This window comes from Fopius arisanus, unplaced genomic scaffold (assembly GCF_000806365.1).
Source record: "Fopius arisanus strain USDA-PBARC FA_bdor unplaced genomic scaffold, ASM80636v1 scaffold00149, whole genome shotgun sequence".
In the NCBI taxonomy this organism is placed as follows: Eukaryota; Metazoa; Arthropoda; class Insecta; order Hymenoptera; family Braconidae; genus Fopius; species Fopius arisanus.
Window position 1 is genome coordinate 145,983 of NW_011887888.1, and position 20,177 is coordinate 166,159.

At 45.8% G+C, this 20,177-nt stretch overlaps 3 protein-coding genes across 19 annotated transcripts in view; 1 reads left to right on the plus strand and 2 right to left on the minus strand.

The window, feature by feature from the left end:
• Positions 1–583: 583 nt before the first annotated feature.
• On the minus strand, positions 584–2,946 carry LOC105272219 (saccharopine dehydrogenase-like oxidoreductase). The gene is made up of 3 exons (XM_011314222.1): positions 2,836–2,946; positions 1,328–2,495; positions 584–982 (listed from the first exon to the last, which is right to left on the minus strand). The coding sequence occupies exons 2-3, from the start codon at positions 2,491–2,493 to the stop codon at positions 877–879; spliced, it is 1,272 nt and encodes a 423-aa protein (XP_011312524.1). The 5' UTR covers positions 2,494–2,495; positions 2,836–2,946; the 3' UTR covers positions 584–876.
• Positions 2,947–3,090: 144 nt separating this feature from the next.
• LOC105272224 (uncharacterized) lies at positions 3,091–5,694 on the plus strand. The gene is made up of 2 exons (XM_011314241.1): positions 3,091–3,382; positions 3,601–5,694. The coding sequence occupies exons 1-2, from the start codon at positions 3,203–3,205 to the stop codon at positions 5,098–5,100; spliced, it is 1,680 nt and encodes a 559-aa protein (XP_011312543.1). The 5' UTR covers positions 3,091–3,202; the 3' UTR covers positions 5,101–5,694.
• The window catches only part of bent (projectin protein bent), a 46,030-nt gene continuing 30,983 nt past the window's right edge, over positions 5,131–20,177 (minus strand). For all 17 annotated transcript variants that reach the window (XM_011314237.1, XM_011314234.1, XM_011314233.1 and 14 more), the window contains 5 exons: positions 7,878–20,012; positions 7,745–7,801; positions 6,350–7,192; positions 6,102–6,215; positions 5,131–6,037 (listed from right to left, as the gene is read on the minus strand). In XM_011314237.1, coding sequence (XP_011312539.1) covers positions 5,835–6,037; positions 6,102–6,215; positions 6,350–7,192; positions 7,745–7,801; positions 7,878–20,012 — 13,352 coding nt within the window. In that variant the 3' untranslated portion in view covers positions 5,131–5,834. The remainder of the gene's footprint in view (positions 6,038–6,101; positions 6,216–6,349; positions 7,193–7,744; positions 7,802–7,877; positions 20,013–20,177) is intronic.

Consider the following 20,177-nt stretch of genomic DNA (forward strand, 5'->3'; position numbering starts at 1 on the left):
TCATTGCCCTTCCCACAGGTATTTTTCCCGAATTTTTCCGCCTAACCGCCACACCGAATTTCCCTCGTTAATTCAATCATTGACTCAATTTCCGGTCACTCAATGACGCACCTGACGTCAACTTTCCGAGAGGATTTTTCCGGAATAGCGAGGAAAATCCCAGGGGAAAGCCCTCAACCGGTGTAAGTCAGAGTAGCAGGTATCAATAAAAAATGACGAAGAATTTCCTTGAATATTCAAAAATCCGGGAAAATTGTGAAAACCCGGGAAATTTTTTTCAGACTCAAAAATTCAAACTTCACATTTCTATTCAAATGTAAAACACTCATTGGGTAATTATTGATTTCTCGTGAATTATGAATACTGAGTATTTGAATCTCATTACAAAATATTTTTGACCTATTTTTATTGTTTCGAATTCGGGATTCGATGAAAAAATGGGTCAATTTGACATGGACGATCCTAATTCATCCTTGAGGAGAACAGAATGTCTCTAACGAATGCCAGAGGTTCACCGGAAGGCCACCGAGGATATTTGTACCATTTGCCTTTCCAACACGTGATGTAATGATGGACACTTTGGTTTTCCCCCATTTCATGATTTTTATTTCTCCATCCAACATTAGTACAACACACACAATCTATACACTATAAAATTAATTAATAGTACTGTAAATAGAGAAAACCCAGCCTGTGAGTCACACTAGCTCATTGAATACGTAAGAAATTACAAAAGTCGAGGCAGAGAAGATGCAGAAAAAAAGTGGAATATGAGATCGTGAATTCAATTGGACGTCCGAGATATCGACGGAGTAAGTCATTTATTCCTTGAAAATGAAGAGCCTTTTCGAGTGAATTTTCATGCACTCGTTACCTCTATTTTTCCTTCGACGATACGACCTCGAATGTCACTCCATTTTTATTTAATTCATCGATTATCGATGTTTTTGCAAATGCTGCCCCCGGAGGGAAGACACCACCACTGAAAAATAAAATCGAGATATTCTGTCGACGAATTTTATTCTTTCACACCAATTCTATTAAAAATAATGCCCTAAATATTTGAATAGAAATGTTTCCATAAGAACACGTGTCTCGACGCTGATCTTTGTGTATAATTTATGCTGTAGAGATTTTTTCTCGAAGAATTCCTGGGCACAACTATTTTTTTCTCGGATTTTATTATGAGAGACAGATAAAAATGGAGAGGAAGAAAAACTTGGACAATTAACGGCCAAGAATTTTAATAGAAAAATAGAAATGTGTCGGCTTTTGTCTGTGATAGTGGCTTTTTCATGAGTAATTAGGTGAGTCGTAAATTTATTACCTCTCTGGCATTTTTTCTCCATCTTCGAGGATCATGAGGGCTGACATCATTACCATAGTGCAGGTGGCACCGTAGCCTGCGTTTCTACCAGAGACTTTAGTGATCATCTCTTTATTTGGCGATTCAGAGTGCTTGTCAGTGGGTTCAGCAAGTTTTTCGGTCCATCCCTGGGCTTTGAAAGTGATGGAAAAAAATGTTTTGTCCATGGCTTCGAATAATGGTCCCTCGTTGCTGACAAATCCTCCAGAGAAGAATTTAGGATACTTCAGTAGCAGAGTTCGTCCACATTTGCATTTGGTCATGAGAGAAAAGACAGTACCCAGGCATGTAATTGCCATGATTGTCAGGAGAGACTTGAAGGTCATGTACGTCTGAATTTGCACTGGACGTATTTTATCATTCTCGTAGAGATAACGCTGAGTTCTGTACACGACAGATCGATCAGACCCAGGAAATACGACAGAATATCCCTCTGAAATATTGCTCGAGTGCACTGCACCTCTGGCTTTGAGTCTTGGCTCAAAAGGTGGAAGTCTCTTGGGGTAGAGCTTGGATCTCAGGCCCCTGAGCTCGTCGGCATGGGCCAGCCCATAAACAGCAGACTCCCAGGTGCCATAATGGAGGGAAGGACCTCCAAGATTATGATCTGCCCAGCTGTTCAAGTAGCTCTCGATGGAGTTGACTTCACCCTGGAATTTCTGCTGGGTGAAGATTACTCCCAGGTCGCAGGGAATGCTGTCGAAGCCACATGCACTGATGATGTAGACACCAGCCTTCTGGGCAGCCTCGTGGTACTCCAGCTGAATTCTTTCCATGTACTGGGGCTCTCCAGTGATGTCTACCTGATGAGTTTTGGCAGCGATGCAGGCCTTTACTACGGGTTCTCCATAGAATCGGTAAGGACCACAGCAGTTTACTATTACTCTAGCCTGTTCTGCCATTTTTTTGAGGGATTCATCGTCCTTTATGTCGGCTGTGATGATCGGAACATTGTCAGCATCTGGAGCAAATTCCTTCAGCACAGCCTCCAAACGTTCCTTGCTCCTTCCAGCAATTCCCCAGGTGAATTGATGGGTTTTAGATAATCGATGGGCTTCCTTCACTGTGTACTTACCAGTGAAACCTGTTGCACCGAAAATTATCAGACTCAGGCGTGTTTCGGACATTTCTGGAAAAAAAAATATCACAATAATTGAAGTAATGAATTAATGAAGAAATTGTTTGATGTGAAGAGCTTGAATTTATTTGAGCAATAAACCAGAATAAAATTATTAATTAGTAATAATGAACCTGTGAGAGTCGTTACGTGCAGTGAAAAAAAATTGATGAGCAAAATCAATTGCGAGATTTTTCCTTGAATTCAATTCCAAAGTCCCTTCAAATAGTAAAACATGAGAAATATAACTTGCATCACGAAAACCGGTATTTGAAAAATGAGAGGAATAATGAAAATGAAAAATTGACCATTGAAAAAATGCCAAGTCAAGCAAAAAGACGAATGGATTTACCTGAGAGATAAACACAGATGAAGGTTTTTATAAATTCTCTGCTGGAAAACTCCAGGAATCTGCGACTTGTCTTGGAGACAGCAAAGGATAGGTCAAGACGTAGATAAAAATAACCGAGGAAAACACGGGAAAAACAGCTACACCACTGCCATCCTTATGGAGCACCAAAACCTCAATGGAAAATCAAGGGTCCAGTGAGATTTCTTTACCGACAACTGATCGTCAGTTGAATCAAGGTCAGTTCGACCGTTGCAGTCGTTGCAGTCTATACAATTTACAAGTCGCAATAGGTCACCATTGTCATCATTCACCGCAGTAGGTTGTCACGTTTTTCATTGGTGTTGTTGATTGTCGGCGTGAAATAATTATGGGAGATCCTGAGGAGAACCGGGTAATACTGGTACTCAATGGAACTCGAGTTCCAGCACAGAGGGACAAATTAATCAAATATAGCCGCTACTTCTCAGCATTATTTTCTGAGAACTTCAAAGATCATCAGCAGGATGAACAGCCAATCAATTTCTCTGTATCACTGAATACCCTCAAGGTCTGTTTATATAAAAATATCCGATCGTTATTCTATGTCTAGGTAATTTTTTAAAAAATAATGTTTTCATTTTGTGGTCAAATGGGAAATTGATGAGACGATTTTTTCCGGTTCACCAATTATCGATTCATCGCGGGAATTGTTATTTTTGAAAGTGAATCAATAAAAATTTTCAAAAGACTTATTTCTAATATGAACTGGTGAGTCGATAATTTCAGGATTTCATCAGTTGGACTGAGGAGACAAAGGAGAAGGAAAAAAAACTCCGGACGCACAAAGTGGAGAGCTGCATGGAAAAATTTAAAAAAAACCGTGACTTTAATGCCTTCGAGCTTCTGGATCTCAGCGTGGTTTTGCTGTGTGACAAACTGACAAATGATCTCACTTCGACAATAATTCTACACTGGATGACGAATGAGAATATTCTTCATATCTGGACGATAGCAGAGGCTCTGGGGCTGGATAAACTGAGAGACGTGGCCCTTGGGGCTTGTCTCGACAGATTCGAGGATATTCCGATCCCCTTTCTGCTACAGCTCGACCTAGAGAACTTCATGAAACTCGTGGGAAGTGCCAACATCAAGTGCGCCAAGGACTGGCTCAGGATCGTCTGCAGAAAGGCTGCCACACACTATTCATCATCTGCTAACCATGATCCATCTAGTCATCTGTATAAATCACTGATGGACATTTTAAAGCCACCACACAACATCTGCCCTAATTGTTCGAACAACGGGCCAAATTATGTCTCCTGTGTGGTGGCATACAAGTCCCTTGAGGGCAAGCCCAAGATTCCTTGTGTCTACTGGTGGAAAAATTCCAAGTTCTCGGAGCTTGTCGATCTCCAGGACATAGCCAGGGTCATGGATCATGGGACCGAAGTTTTTGGCAGACAAGTCATAGGGAGGGGTTTCAATATTTACGTGATTGGTGGTGAGAGGGGACTGGGATCAGGTCGTTTTCTAAAAACAATCTGGCGTTATTGTCTGCTCACTCATACTTGGTTTTCATTTGCTGAGCTGCCGAGAGCAAGAAGACACATGGTAGCGGCTTTCATAAAAAATAAACTGTACCTGGCCGGTGGCATTGGCCAGCACCGTCTGCAGCTATCGAGCGTTGATGTCCTGGATATTTACTCAGGGGAGTGGTCCACAGCAGCTAGAATTCCTGAGAAGTTCGCCGAAACTCCTCCCTACTCCGTTGTCGATGGCATGCTAATCTACTTCAAGACTCACTTCTACTCATACCATCCCGCCACCAACGCTTGGGTTACCCTGAAGATAAACTTCCCAGATGACACACCCATCATTCACATTGATTCATTGATGGGTTACGAACACACCCCCTGCGCTAATGGCGAAAATGTTTATGTTGGAATCGCTGATCCGGACAAACCGATGACTCGTCTGTTCAGTTTCCCTGTGCATCTTTTGAGTGGAAAGCTCACGTTCATCAGCGAACAGTCCTATCATTTTCCCAGGCAGATATTCAATGGTTCAATGCTCTTCAGCTTCTCATGCACCGATGGACGAGTTAAGATCGAACGTGGAACATTTGAGGACATTAACATCTACCAATTCGTTGGCATTCGCAGCACTGTCCTAAAAGGTATACACGAGTCGGGATTCCAAAGTCGATTTGGTTGCTTTAATGTCATCGATCCTGATAGCATACATCAGCAGGCTTCGTTCACTGATCATGGGTGCATGAGATTTTAATCACCCCCAGAAATGACAGAAAAGAGTCAGTGGTTTTGAGTCATGAAAGTTTATTCATCGTACATGTTGTAACGGAAGCAGTCTTCAAACAAATCTATCACGACATTAATTATCGGCTACAGTGAAATTAAAAAAAAATTACCACGATACCAAAGCAAATGCCGGATAAGTCGGTGCAAAAAAATGGAGAGAGAGAGAGAAGACGGTAAAGTGATACTCGTAGGATTATACCTTTGCAAGATTTCTCGTGAGGATGCTGGACAACCGCACGAGTACCACATTCCAGAGACCCATCCGACACTCGATCTGATAGCATGTAATCCTTTTTTCTTCGTCGTGTGCTCATATTGTTGTAAGTTATAATTCGCATCACTTGGAGTTTTTTAAAGCTCGAATTAGCGTTGCAAAAGAAAAAGAGAATAGAAGAGAGAGAGAGAGTGACAGAGAGAGAGAGAGAGAGAGACGTAAATGTAATTGGATGGCTCCTGCTATCCAATTCAAGGCGATATGACAAAACACACGGAAAAGAAGAAAAAAAAGTTAAAACAATGTAGTAACAATAATAATAAATAAGATGATTCACTTAATATTTTATACATGAGAGTTTCTTTCTATCTAATGAAAATATGCGTTCATTTTTAGTTTTTTTTTTTTTCATTGAAATTTGCAATTTGCCTGGTGAAAAATCAAGTTTTTTTAAATATTGCGTGAAAAATATTCCAGAGTCAGGGGGCTCATTGGTCGTTGATACCGATAACATTGAGAGCAAATGCAGCTGATGTTTCACCCTTTTTGCCAATAGCTCGTGCTGTGTACTGGCCGATGTCACTCGCTGTGCAGGACTTGATACTTATCTCGAAGGACTTGTCACCATCTGAGGAGAACGTGAATCTACTGCTCGTCTCGTCTATTGGCTTGTTATCCTTCAACCAAGTCACTGCAGAAATAATTGTTTCGACGTTTAGATTTTATGGATTATTTTTTTGAGGATTTTTTTTTACCTTTCAATGGGGCAGTTTCGGTTCTACAGGTGAAACGTACAGCCTCCCCTTGGTTTATTGTTGCTGACTCTGGGAATGTCGCGAACACTGGGCTCTTTGGTTCCTCATTAGGAACTGAGAAATAAATAACTCCATGTGATTGATCTTCATTGAGAAATCCAGAGGTTCAGATAAAAAAGTTGTCAAGTGATATGATTTTTTTTTTAAGAACAGCCAAAAAAAAAATGACTATAAAATAGTGGACTTACCAAGAACATTGAGGGTACACGAGGAGAAACTTTCTCCAGCATCATTGAATGCCTCACAGGTGTAGGTACCAGAATCCTCGGGGAATATTTCTGCAATTGTGAGTTTATAAATATTGGCCTCATTGGTGTACAGGAAGTCTTTGCTGGGTTTGATTTCCTTGTTATTATGCAGCCAGACAACGTCGAATTTCTTAGCCCCAATAATTCGACAGCTGAGAACAACGGACTCCCCATCCTTGACAAATGCAGATGCCAGATGATCAACGATTTTCGGTGGTTTATCACCCCCTGACTTTTTCCCTCCAGTATTTGCCATGGGTTTAACAGTCAATCTGCACGATGTGCTGACAGTACCAACACTATTGGTCGCTGTGCACTTGTACTCTCCCTCATCCTCAGGGAATACTTCATTTATCACCAGAGTTGCTGTACCATTTTTGTATTTGAGATCAACGACTTCAGAGGATGTCAGGGCCTTTCCTCCCTTCGTCCACTTGATCTGGGGCTCTGGATCCCCATCGACCTTCACCGACAGCTCCAGCTGTTCACCATCATTGATCGTTAGGTCCTTCAATTTTTTGGTAAATTCTGGTGGTCTCATCGAGTCGTCTGACTGATGCACCAATTCCCTCGTCGTGTTCCTCGATCTCGATGGACTTCCGGTTGAATCCAATCTCGTTCCATATTTTTTCAGGCTCTTCTTGTCCGACGAGTAGTCCTGAGTTATTCTACTTGATGATAATGATGAATTCTGTTTACTACTGTAGCTTTGGGATTTGAATTCTTGCTTTATTATGATTGGTGGAGGCGCTGGCTTGATCGGCATTTCGATGTACTTTCGATCTGCAAGTTTTTCCGTTTTACGTACAATTATTTTTCATTATAACATACTACGATTTCGAGGGATTATTCTTTTTCTTGTTGTTAATCATTCAAGATAAATAATTATTATGGGTAAATAAATTAATAGTCATAATAATAGAAAAGTGGCTGAAGGTCGGGTACGATTTTCGTGGCGCTGAGACGACAAAATGGATCCCCCAAAATTTGTGAATATTTTCATCAAACGGGAAGGGAATCGAAGACATGTGCGAAATATTGTGAAATAAAAGTGAATTAATGCCGTGTGCGTGATATGAAATAAAAGTGAAATAATTCGCTCATCGTCTCTCACATTAATTAACGGGATATTCGGGATTTGAGCGGGAAAATTTCTAAATAATCTAAAAAATAAATAACAAATGGCAAATAAAAAGAAATTCTTCTTTAAATCATTGAATTTTCAAAATAGTGAGGTTAATTATAAAGAAACAGAGGTGTCATCAACAGGACAACGTAAATCGTACAGTTCCCAAGTGACAAAGGATTGAGGGTTGATTCTTGTTTGTTCTCTACCTCCAGAATGTAAGAAATCGTGAGCTAATTGGATTTGTTCTTCAGTCTCGCCGGTTCCTGAAAGGTAAGTACAACAGAAATATACATTTACGAAGACTGAGCGGCACAATAAATTTCGATTGAATTGCATTACCTTCGACAATGACAACACAGCTTGTTTCATCAGAGCCATGAACATTGGTAGCGATGCAACGATATTTTCCACTGTCCGATGGTTTACAGTCAACAATTTCCATAGTCACGACTCCATCAGATGTGGACATTGCATACTCATGTTTGGATAACTCTCGACTGTCCTTGAACCATCGGACAGTTGGTGTTGGTTTGCCACTCAGGCAACAGAGAAGTTTGCATGTTTGTCTGATCTGCATGACACGAGGACGAAGAGCAAAAGTGAAACAAGGAGCAGATTCAGTCTGCTCTAGCCAGAAGTACTGAGGCAATGGCTCTCTGTATCGTACTGGTGCAATATCAGGTTTATACGGTGGCATTTCCCTGGGCATTGGTTGAACATTCAGGAAGACAACTTCCTCCCTGTATCCATAATGATTCTCAGCCCTGATAACGTACTCCCCCCTGTCTTCCAATTTGGTTCTATTAATGATGAACGTGTAATCATCTCCGATATATCTCTTCATGAACTTGACGGACTGTCTGAGCTCCTGGTTATTGTGGTACCAGGAGAGTGTTGGTGCTGCGATGGCAATCACACGACACGTGAATTTGACACTCTGTCCCTCGTATGTAAAAGCACTCTGAGGCTTGATGACAAATCTCGGTGCTGCCTGTCTTCTGTCAAACGTTGAATCGTAAATTCTGTATTTCTCGATGAGGAGTTTTCTGAGGGACGAGTACTCGGATAATCTACCAATGGGTAAAACATATTTCTCCCAGTCCTCGTATTTAGCTCGCAGTCTGTCCCTGAAGCTGACGTAACGACTGCTGGAGATTCTGCTGGTTCTGTCGGTGTGATCTCCGGTTAGCCAGGGATGGATGAGGCACTCGTGTGCTGTCATACGTTTCTCTTTGTTCTTAACGAGTAATTTTCTGATAAAGTCCTTGCCCTCGTCGGAGACGTGGCGGAACGCCTCCTCGTCAAAGTCCCAGTCGCAGGCTTTGACGTTCTTCAGGGTCTCGATGTCGTTGTCACCTGCGAATGGTGATAGACCACTCAGCAGGACATAAGCCAGAACTCCACATGCCCACATATCTGTGTAGAAACCCACCGGTTCACGCTCGACTATTTCCGGTGCAGCGAATTCAGCAGTTCCAGTGCTGATCTTCACTACTTCATTGGGATCCAATTTTGTGGCCAATCCAAAGTCAATTAATTTAACATTCGTGCTATTTCTCGTCTGACACATTATGTTCTCTGGTTTTATGTCCAAGTGGATGATGTTCTTCTCATGCATGTGCTTAATTGCATCGCAGATCTGCCTCATGTAGTTTATCACCTCTGACTCAGACATGAAATAGCCCTCGGCAGTTATTCTCTCGAAGAGCTCTCCACCTGACAAGAATTCGAAGATGAGGACCATCTCGTCGTCGTCCTCAAATGCATCGTGGAGATTAATCAATTTAGGATGATGCAGCTGATTCATTATATCGATCTCCTTTCTGATAAGCTCCTTCTCCATAATGTGGGCCACTGGGATGAATTTGGCAGCGAATATATTTCCAGTGGATCTCTCTCGACACCTGTGGACCACTCCAAACGCCCCAGTTCCAATTTCCTCGAGGATATCGTATTTATCATAAACCGAGGTTGTCTTGATCTCGACAGGCTGTGGCACATACTTGCTGTAAATATCGAAGACATACTGATCGTAATCCTTGACCTTCTCGTCGTCCCTTCCCCGTATCTTCTTCCCCTTGGAGTCATATTTGACCTCGTACTTTTGCACAGGTTTCTTCTTGGTTCCCTTGGTGGTGATCAGTGGTGTCTCTTCACTGGGATCAGATCTCCCATAAACATTTTCCGCTGAAACTCTGAAATCGTACTGATGTCCAGGTGACAAATCATGAACAGCAATTGTGCAGAATCTTGTGGTTCCAACACGAATCCAACTGGTCATCGGGTGCTCTCGTTTTTCAACAACATAATTCGTTATATTGCTGCCACCATCCCACATCGGTGGCTTCCAGCTGAGAGCCAGTGAGTCGTGACCGATGTTGTCGACCTGGGGGAATCTCGGTGGATCAGGACGATCGCTTATCTGTACCTTGATTATTGCAGTGTCCTGTCCTAACTCATTAGCTGCTGTTATACGATATGGGCCAGAGTCATTTCGGTGTCCATCTCTAATTGTCAGAATGGCGTGACGTTCTGTTGCCTCGACGAAATAATGTCCACCTGACTCAATATTCTCACCCTCCCTCACCCACGTGATCTTGGGCTTGGGATAACCGGTGAAGGGGATCTTGATGACGACATTGACACCTTTATCGAAGAACGCTGTGTCCCTGAAACGTGGAGGAACATTGAGACGAGGTGGTGTCATGATGAGGAGCTCTGCTTTCGTTGATTTGTGCCCTCCTTTGTTCACCGCACGACACGTGTACTCGTCTGCATCTTCTCCGTAGACATCACGAACAACAAGAGTGTGACAATCCTCTTCAGTGAATATTTGGTACTTGGAGCTGTTCTGTAGTTCACGTGCACCCTTGTACCACGTAATCGTGGGATTTCCTGTGATGATGCACTTGAATTCTGCATTGTGATTCTGAATGCAGTTGACGTTCTTGAGGCCCTTGAGGATTTCTGGGGGTTTATTGATCTGTGGATCTACAATTTTCACTGAAGTTGAGGCTGTGGACTCCTTGCTGAGACCAGCGATATTCTGGGCGAATACTCGGAACTCGTATTGCCTGCCTTCAATTAAATTCGTGACATTGATGATGTTCGCTGGGCAGATGGCAGGATTGACACGTATCCATGCCTGGGACTTGCTGCCCACCTCTCGTTTCTCGATCCAGTATCCCTGAATTTTAGCCCCACCATCAGTCTCTGGTTTGTCCCAGGAGAGATTGACGAAGTCACCACCGATCTCCAGTACCTTTGGAGTGCCAGGGGGTCCTGGTGGGTCAAATGGTGCTTTTGCTCTGATGGGATTTGTACCGTCAAGTGGTGGTCCCATTCCGTTGTCATTGACTGCGCGAATTCTGAAGAGATACTCGTGACCCTCGGTTAAACCTTGAACGAGGAAGCTGGTGTCCTTGCAGGAGCTGGATATTGTCAACCAGTGGCCCTGTGTAATTTCCTTGCGCTCAACGACGTAGTGAGTGACACGAAGACCACCGTCTGTCTTCGGTGGTAGCCAGGAGAGAGTGCAGGTGTGCTTATTGATCTCAGAGACATCCAAAGGACCCACTGGTGGTCCTGGTGTACCTGTGATTTGAGCTGTGAACGATCCACTGACACTTCCACTGTCATTGCTGATTGATAACTCGTAGATTCCTTGATCGTCCTTCTCAATATCCTTAATGAAGACAATGAGGTACTCATCGAAGACTGTGTATTTGATGTGGGATGATTCCACTACCTTGTGGCCATCCTTCTTTAGGACAATGTCCATGGGCTGATCTCCAGAGTAATGTATCTTGATTTTCGCGTTCTCCTTCTCCACAAGCAGGAGAACCTGTGGCATACGTTCAATACGAGGTGGAGTGCCAATTTTGAGTCTCATTGTTGTGGTGGCAATGCCCAACGGATTGGCAGCTTGACAGCTGTAATCCCCACTGTCAGCCTCCCACACCTCGGAGATGATGAGCCTGAAGAGGCCATTATCGTGAGTCTCAGCTCTGAATCGTCCACCCATGGTGATTTCTCGTCCATTTCTCAACCACCGGGGGGTTGGTATGGGCTTACCACTCGCCTGACACTCCAGGACGAATGTCTTACCCAGTGGCACGCCCTGACTCACTGGAAGTGGTCTCAAAAATTCTGGCTTCTCTCCACCCTCCACCTCACACACCTTGACTGGAGTCGTGCAGGTACTCGGCTCTGATCTTCCAGCAGCATTCACAGCAAATACACGGAACTCGTAATCGCCACGTTCAATAAGATGCATGACCGTGTAATCGAGATCAGTGACATTGTAGTCATTGCACTTGAGCCAAATTGCCGATCCAATTTCTCGTTTCTCAATGATGTATCCAGTGATTCTGCTACCACCGTCTGACGTTGGTGCCTCCCACCTGAGATCCACGTAATTCTTACCGACTTTGATGACTTGTGGTGTGCCAGGAGGTGATGGCACGTTGAATTTACTTCGGAGTTTGAATTGGATAGAGGGTGGACTTGGTTTGCTGAAGCCAGCTGCATTTTTCGCTCGCACCCTGAACTCATACTCGTGTCCGCTGGCTAGGCCATAGCAAACGTAATGAGTGTCCTTGACGAGATAATCGTTCGCCACCTTCCAGTGTGCATCATCCGCAGGATCTCGCCACTCTACCTTGTACCCCTGAATCCGTGAACCACCGTCTGACACTGGTTTCTCCCACTGTATGGTGATGCTGTCTGAGTCCCAATCGATTACTCGAGGCTGACTCGGTGGTTCTGGCACGTTGAATGGGAATTTCGCCATTATTGGTTCTTCTCCAGTGAGGGGCTCTGACACACCGTACTGATTCTCGGCACGAACCCTGAAGTTGTATTTTCGATTTGGCTCCAGTCCAATGACGTTGTAATGAGTGTTGTGGACGAAGCTGCAGAGTTTCACCCAATAACCACCAGGATCCAATTTTTCGACGATGTAATTGGTAACTGGTGAGCCACCGTCATCGAACGGTGGCTTCCAGGCGAGGGTGCAAGTCTCTGGAGTAATGTCCGAAATATCCAGGGGTCCCAGCGGGTGGGATGGCTTATCCACCACGAGCACTCGACAGGACGCTGTGTCAGATCCAACAGAATTCACGAGATTAATCGTGTAATTTCCAGTATCACTGCGTTTAGCCTTGATGTTGATGAACTTGGAGGCGATATCTGATGTATCAAATCTTATTCTCGAATCTGTGAAGACTTCTTCTCCATTGATAGACCAGTTTGGTCTGGGTTTGGGGTTGGCTGTGTAGGGCACAGTGATGGTGAATTGTTCTCCAGCGATTACAGTCATATCCCTGATGCTCAAATCACTCGTGATTTTCGGTGCAAATGTTGGTGCACAAGCTCGAATGGCATCTGAGCTTGCACTGAATGGCCCCTGGCCTGCAGCATTCACAGCTGCCACTCTGAACTCGTAATCATGATTCTCAATCAGTCCAGACACTTTGTACATGGTGTCTTGAATGTGAATTGGTGTAGCCTTGATCCACTTCTCCTCGCTGATGCCACGTCTCTCGAGGATATACCCAGTGATGGGTGATCCCCCATCACTCCTCGGTTTCGTCCATGACACAGTGATGCTGTCCTCACTGGTCTCAATACCTCGAGGTGCACCAGGTGCTGTTGGCACGTCAAATGGATATCTCGCTCTGATGGGTTCCCTGGTCTCAGCGGGATCCGATGTCCCATACTGATTTTCCGCCATCACCCTGAAGTCGTACTCCTGTCCAACATTGAGATTACGAACCCGAACAAATGGTGTTGTCACGTAACCACTGATCTTCACCCAAGAGGCGAGTCTTCCCTCTCGTTTTTCAATTACATAATTGGTGATATCAGCACCTCCATTGTCCTTCGGTGGATTCCAGTAAAGAGTGAGTGCATCACCAGCGAATTCATCAGCCCTGAGGTTCTGCGGTGCACCAGGCCGATCGAGAACCCTGACATTCACTGTCGCTGTATCAAAACCAGCCTGATTACGAAGCTGAAGACGATACTGCCCACCGTCCTTGCGTTTTGAATTTTTGACGACTAGACTGACGTAGTCGTCCCCTTGTTGCTGATGAACTCGTTTGTCAGTCTCATCGAGAACGACATCATTGGCGAACCAGGTGGCAGTGGGTCTGGGGAAGCCAATGTAGGGTACGTGAATGGAGAAGTCCTCACCAGCACGAACTGTGATATCCCTCAGTCCACTTAAATCGAGGATTGGTTTGTTGGGCTGTTCCTCGATAATGATTGGGTTGCTGGCTCGACTGGGATCACTCTTGCCCACATCGTTGACAGCAATCACACGGAATTGATATTCATCCCCTTCTCGCAACTTGGGTACCGTGTAGACATTTCCAGTGATAATGGCACCATTGACATCGTTCCAATCTGCCTCGTCCTTCCTCTTCGATTGAATGTGATAACCTCTGATTTTGGCACCTCCATCGTTCCTCGGTGGCCGCCACGAGAGCGTAACTGAGTCCTTCGTTATTCGATCGGCCTTGGGAGGCTCTGGTGCGTCGGGTCTCAGTCTCTGGTGTCCAGCTGTTATGGGTTCTGTTGCCCTGCTGGGATCACCAGGTCCCGCTTCATTCACTGCAATCACCCTGAACTCGTAACGACTACCATCATGAAGATCCTGAACTGAGAATGTTGTATTTGGTGTTGGGTAGTTGTTGGCCTTGAGCCACTCGCCACCTCTTTCACGTTTTTCAACGTAGTACCCTGTGATTGGTTTGCCTCCAGTATTCTCTGGTGGATTCCAGGCGAGGGTACACGTGTTGGGTGTATAACCAAGGATTTCTGGTTGATTTGGTGCACCTGGGGGATCGAAGGGGCTCTTGGCGACCACTGGTTTACCATCGAGAGGCTCAGACACTCCATAAAGATTTTCGGCACGCACCCTGAAGATGTATCTTCTGCCTTCCTGCAGACCTCTAGCTGTGAAATTGCAAGTGGGACAGTATCCTGGTACCTGCCTCCAGTTATCCATACCAAAGTCACAAATTTCTACGATGTAATTTGTAATAGCTGCACCACCAGTGTCGTCTGGTGGACTCCACGATAGCGAAACTGATTCGTGATTTGTGCCAGAGTAGAGCAGTGGTCCCTTCGGTGGTGAGGGCTTATCCACGACGATAACCTGGATGTCAGCAGAGTCATTTCCGTGCTCGTTAGTGGCGCTAACTGTGTAGAATCCAGCGTCTTCTCTGATTGATTTTTCAACAAGCAGAACAGTGTGATCGCTCTTGGTTTCAGTGGTCATACGATAGACATCTGGAAGTCGTCCACCGTCCTTGAGCCACGAAACAGTAGGTGTGGGGGCTCCAGATATCGGTATATCGATGTGAATTGGCTCTCCAGCTCTGACCCTGATCTTGCGACCCAGTAGGGCATCGAGATGGAGTTTCGGCCTCTCCTTCATGGGTCTGGCTGTGATGACGTTGGAAGCATCACTGGCTTTACCAGGACCAGCAGCATTTATTGCTGTAACTCTGTACTCGTATTGGTGACCCTCAGCCACATGCTCGTCCAGATACTCCTTCTCCTTGGTTGGCTCTTTATTCAGCCTAATCCACCGCCCTGTTGCACGATCACGTCGTTCAATGTCATAGCCGAGAATTGGAGATCCTCCATTGCTGATTGGTGCTGTCCATTTGATGGTGATGTGATCCTTGTCGGCGTCGATGCACTCGGGTTTACCAGGTTGTCCTGGCACAACAAATTGATTCTTCGCGACAATGGCACGATCTGTCTTGAGGGGATCTGAACGACCCTGCAAATTCTCAGCGGACACCCTGAACTCGTACTTGGTACCTTCCAGGAGACGTGGAACAGTTGCATATGTCTGCTTTGGATTCACGTAATTCACCGCTGGTACCCATCCCCCACCGTGTGTCAGGTCGCGTTTTTCGATGACATAACCAGTGATCTCACTGCCTCCATTGTCCTTCGGTGGTTTCCAGGAGAGTGTCACCGATTGACTGGTGATCTCCTCGTACTCCAGTGGAGCTTCTGGGGGTCCTGGTCTGTCCAGTACGATGAGGTTAAAGCTGCCCTCGTCAGTTCCACTGTCGTTCTTCAAATGTAGGTTGTAACGACCAGAATCTGTCCTCTTGGCATTGACCGTGTGGACAATAGTGTGATATCCAATCGAGGTAATTGTCGTTCGTTCAGTCGTTTCCAAGGGTTTAGGACCAACGGTCCACGTGACAGCCGGCGCTGGCTCTCCAACGAAATCAATATCCACGTGAAAGACGAGACCGGCTTTAATGCGTATATCCTCCAGTGGTGTCTTGATCTTCGGCGCAAGGAATCTCGTCTTGGCGATGACAGCGTCACTGGGCTCCGAGGGCTCAGACTGTCCAGCATCATTGACAGCAATAATTCGGAACTCGTATTCCTGTCCCTCAGTCAAATCCGGTGCAGTGGCACTGGTTTTGCCGGAGGGTACGTGACAGGCATTGATCCAGTAGGGACTTCCCTTCTCCTTCTTCTGGACGATGTACCCAGTGATTGGAGAACCACCGTCGCTCTCTGGTGCCGGCCAGGTTAGATCCACATGATCCTTATCCCAATCAGTGATTTTGGGCTTGCCAGGTGCACTGGGCTCGTCGAACTCGTTTCTCGCGATGATGCTCTTGGTTGTCTCCAGGGGATCTGACTCTCCAACATTGTTGACAGCCTTCACCCTGAAGTGATACTCCTTACGATGTGTCAATCTGTACACCTCATGGTTCAGGGTCATTGCCATTCCAGCGTCTGACCACGTGCCCCTCGACACATCCATTTTTTCGATTATATAATGGAGAATTGGACTGCCGCCATCGTCCAGAGGTGCTGACCACGACAGATGACAGCTGTCTTTAGAGACATTACTGACGACGAGAGGCCTCTCAGGTGGTGATGGCCTGTCAATGACCGTGACAGTCGCACCAGCTGTGATTTTGCCATGATCATTTATCAGAGTCAATTTATAACGTCCAGCATCAGATCTCTGGGCAAATGGTATCTCGAATGTCGTGCTGGTTGTTGTGGTGAAGATGTCGTGACGAAGATCTTGCTCCACTGGTACGTCATTGATGCTCCAGTAGGCAGTGGGTTTCGGTGATGCCTGAATGGGAATATCGTAAAGAATTTTTTGTCCAGCGCGTACAGTCATATCCCTGAGTAGATGTCGATCGAATATTGGTGCTTGGAATCGGGGTTTAGCGATCACTGGAGCTGACGCCTCAGAGGGCTCACCCGGGCCTGCTTTATTTACAGCAATAACCCGGAACTCATACTCCTGTCCTTCAGTTAAATCAGGAACAGTACCACTGCAGGCTTTTCCAGGAATCTCAGCAGCTTTCTCCCACTGTCCAAATCTCGGACGTTTCTCGATGATGTATCCAGTGATGGGAGCTCCACCGTCGTTCTTCGGTGGTGTCCACTCCAGATCTACGTGATCTTTATCCCAGTCAGTGGCAATTGGCTGTCCTGGTTTATTGGGTTTGCCAAACGGATCCTTAGCTGTGATCTCGTCAACGCCAGTCAGTGGCTGAGATTCACCCATTTTATTAACAGCACGAACCCTGAAGGTGTAGGAGTGACCCTCAATGAGATGATCAACCCTACAGGCGCAGTGATCAGCCTCAGCAACAGGAACCCACCTCATACTTTCAGAGTCCATCTTCTCGACGGTGTAATGAAGAATCTCACAGCCACCATCGTCCCTTGGTGTTCTCCAAGTGAGAGAGCACCCATTTCGGGTTACATCCTCGACCTTCAAGGGCCCCTCAGGCGGCGAAGGAACGTCCATGACGATCACATTGAGTGTTGCACTGTCCATGCCATTGAGATTTTTAACAGTCAACGTGTACACACCCGAATCAGGACGATGTGCATCCATGAATCGGACTTTAGTGTTGTAATCGGTATTGGTGATTTTGATACGATCGTCATTGCTGACTGTCACTCCCTTCAACGTCCACTCCTTCGACGGCGGTGGCTCCCCAATAACTGGAACATCGAAATCGAAGAAGCCACCAGCACGTACTTTAACATCGAGCATGTACTTGCGATCAATTTTGGGTGGTAAATTCTTAGGTCTGGCAATGTGGGGTCTTGTGGAGTCTGATGGCTCACCAGGTCCACCCTTGTTTAAAGCCCTCACTCTGAATTCGTATTGAGTACCTTCTATGAGATCTGGAACCCTTCCATGGGTCACATCCCCATCGACCTTGGCACACTCCTCCCAATTTGGATTGAACTTATCCCTTTTCTCAATAATATACCCAGTGATTGGTGATCCACCGTCTTCGACAGGTCGAGTCCACCCGAGTTCCACGAAATCAGTATCATAATCAGTGATGGTTGGAGTACTGGGTTTTCCAGGCTGATCAAATGGATTCTTCGCCTCGATATTCTTGGCCATAGTGAGAGGATCGGATTTCCCCTGTTTGTTAACGGCACGCACCCTGAATTTGTACTTATGTCCCGGTATGAGATCATCGACTTTGAGACTTGTCTCCGGACCTGAGGTCTCACCGGCAGGTACCCACCTGCCAGTAGCATCGTCCATCTTCTCGACGACGTAATTCTCGATTGGCTGACCCCCATCGTCCTCTGGTGGATTCCAGGTGAGTGTGCAGCCCTCAGCATGAACATCAGATGCCCGGAGTGGTCCCTCAGGTGCTCCAGGTTTATCCAATACTGTCACCCTGACATCAGCAGTATCGATTCCATTGATATTCTCAGCAACAATAGTATATCTACCAGACTCAGCTCTCGTTGCCATTCTCACACTGATACTGGTGGCATAATCCACGTGTTTTATCTTTATACGATCGCTCGCGCTCAACTCCCTGTTGGCAAGCTGCCATCGAGTCGTTGGTGGTGGCTCACCAGTAACCTTAACATCGAAGTTAAAGTTCTGGCCAGCTTTGATCTTGATGTCGATGAGATTAGTTCGATCGATCCTTGGAGCGAGATTTCGAGGTTTAGCGATAATCGTTGGTGTGGGATCTGAGGCATCGCCGGGGCCTGCTGCATTGACGGCGCGTACCCTGAACTCGTAGGGCTGTCCCTCGATTAGATCTGGTACTTTGGCAAAGCAGACGTCAGCTGGTACTTCAACTGCTTTCTCCCAGTCTCCATATTTGTCCTTCTTCTCGATTATGTAACCCAGAATGGGAGATCCACCGTCCTCCGTTGGTGGTGTCCACTTGAGGTCCACGTGGTCCTTATCCCAGTCTGTTGCCTTGAGATTTCCAGGTTTTCCTGGCTCGTCAAATGGATTTTTCGCGATTATTGTCTCCTCCGCTGTGAGGGGCTCAGATTCGCCCTCGGAGTTAACAGCCGAGACACGGAATTTGTACTCCTTTCCTGGTGTCAATCCAGTCACATCGATATTCGGCTCGGTTGAACGACCACAGGGCACCCAGCATCCAGTCTCTGGATCCATTTTCTCGACTTGATAATAATCGATGGGAGTTCCACCGTCGTCCAGGGGTCGTTTCCACTTGAGCTTGCATCCCTCCTTGTGAACATTTGATATCTGCAGGGGCCCCTCAGGGGCAGTTGGCTTGTCAGTGACGATCACCTGAATGGTCACCTGGTCCTTACCTGAGGAATTGCTGGCTGTTACGACGTATTCACCACTGTTGCCCCGCTTTACAGGACGAATAATGAGTTTAGTGCTGTATGGTGGATTCTCCAGGATTGTTGTTTTTCCAGCAACAATTGGTACCGATCCACATCGCCATTCAACATGTGGTGGTGGTTCTCCGGTTATTGCAGCATCGAATTTCAGGGTGGATCCGGCTGATAGAGTGATATCCCTGAGGTGTCTCCTGTCAATTTTCGGGGCTAAGAATCGAGGTTTCGCCAGGAATGTCTTGCTGACATCTCCAGGCTCGGATTGTCCCGCTTTATTGACAGCGATAACCCTGAACTGGTACTCATTTCCCTCGATGAGACCTGTGATGTGAGCCTCTGGTTGAGGTACAGTTGTCTCCATTGCCTTCTCCCACATCGTACTGTATTTATCTTTTTTCTCGATTATGTACCCAGTGATTGGTGATCCACCGTCTGTGAAGGGCTCTCGCCATTTCAGGTCAACAGTATTTGCTGACCAGTCGGTGGGTTCTGGTGCACCAGGTGCCGATGGAACCGTGAACGGATCCTTTGCGATAATCGAGCCATAAGTCTCCAGGGGCTCGGATTCACCCTCGGAATTAATGGCTTTCACTCGGAATTTGTATTCATGACCTGGGGTTAGGCCCTCCACCTTCATCTCTGTCCCTGCACACTTACCAACTGGCAACCAGACACCGGTCTCTGGATCATATTTTTCGACGAGGTAGCCCTCGATCGGCTCACCACCGTCGTCCTTCGGTTTTTTCCATTTAAGGGTGCAACCGTCCTTGTGGATGTCCGAGACGTCCAGGGGACCCTCTGGCTTCGATGGTTTCGCTGGATAAAATAATATAATTTTTTCGAAAAATCGAGAAATAACATGAAATCGAAAATAATAATTGAGTGGAAAAATGGGAAAATTAATTTCACGTCAATTTAATAGAAAATCAACGGAAAATTGCAATTTAATTTTCTGTTTGATTCCCCAGTTATTAATAATGC

What these genes read in the sequence shown, in the direction of transcription:
- LOC105272224 (XM_011314241.1), top strand. Translation starts at nt 3,203, where the DNA reads ATGGGAGATCCTGAGGAGAACCGGGTAATACTGGTACTCAATGGAACT. An exon ending in TATCACTGAATACCCTCAAG is followed by an intron (nt 3,383 to 3,600) that starts GTCTGTTTATAT and finishes CGATAATTTCAG; the next exon opens with GATTTCATCAGTTGGACTGA.
- LOC105272219 (XM_011314222.1), bottom strand. Translation starts at nt 2,493, where the DNA reads ATGTCCGAAACACGCCTGAGTCTGATAATTTTCGGTGCAACAGGTTTC. An exon ending in GGAGAAAAAATGCCAGAGAG is followed by an intron (nt 983 to 1,327) that starts GTAATAAATTTA and finishes TTTATTTTTCAG; the next exon opens with TGGTGGTGTCTTCCCTCCGG.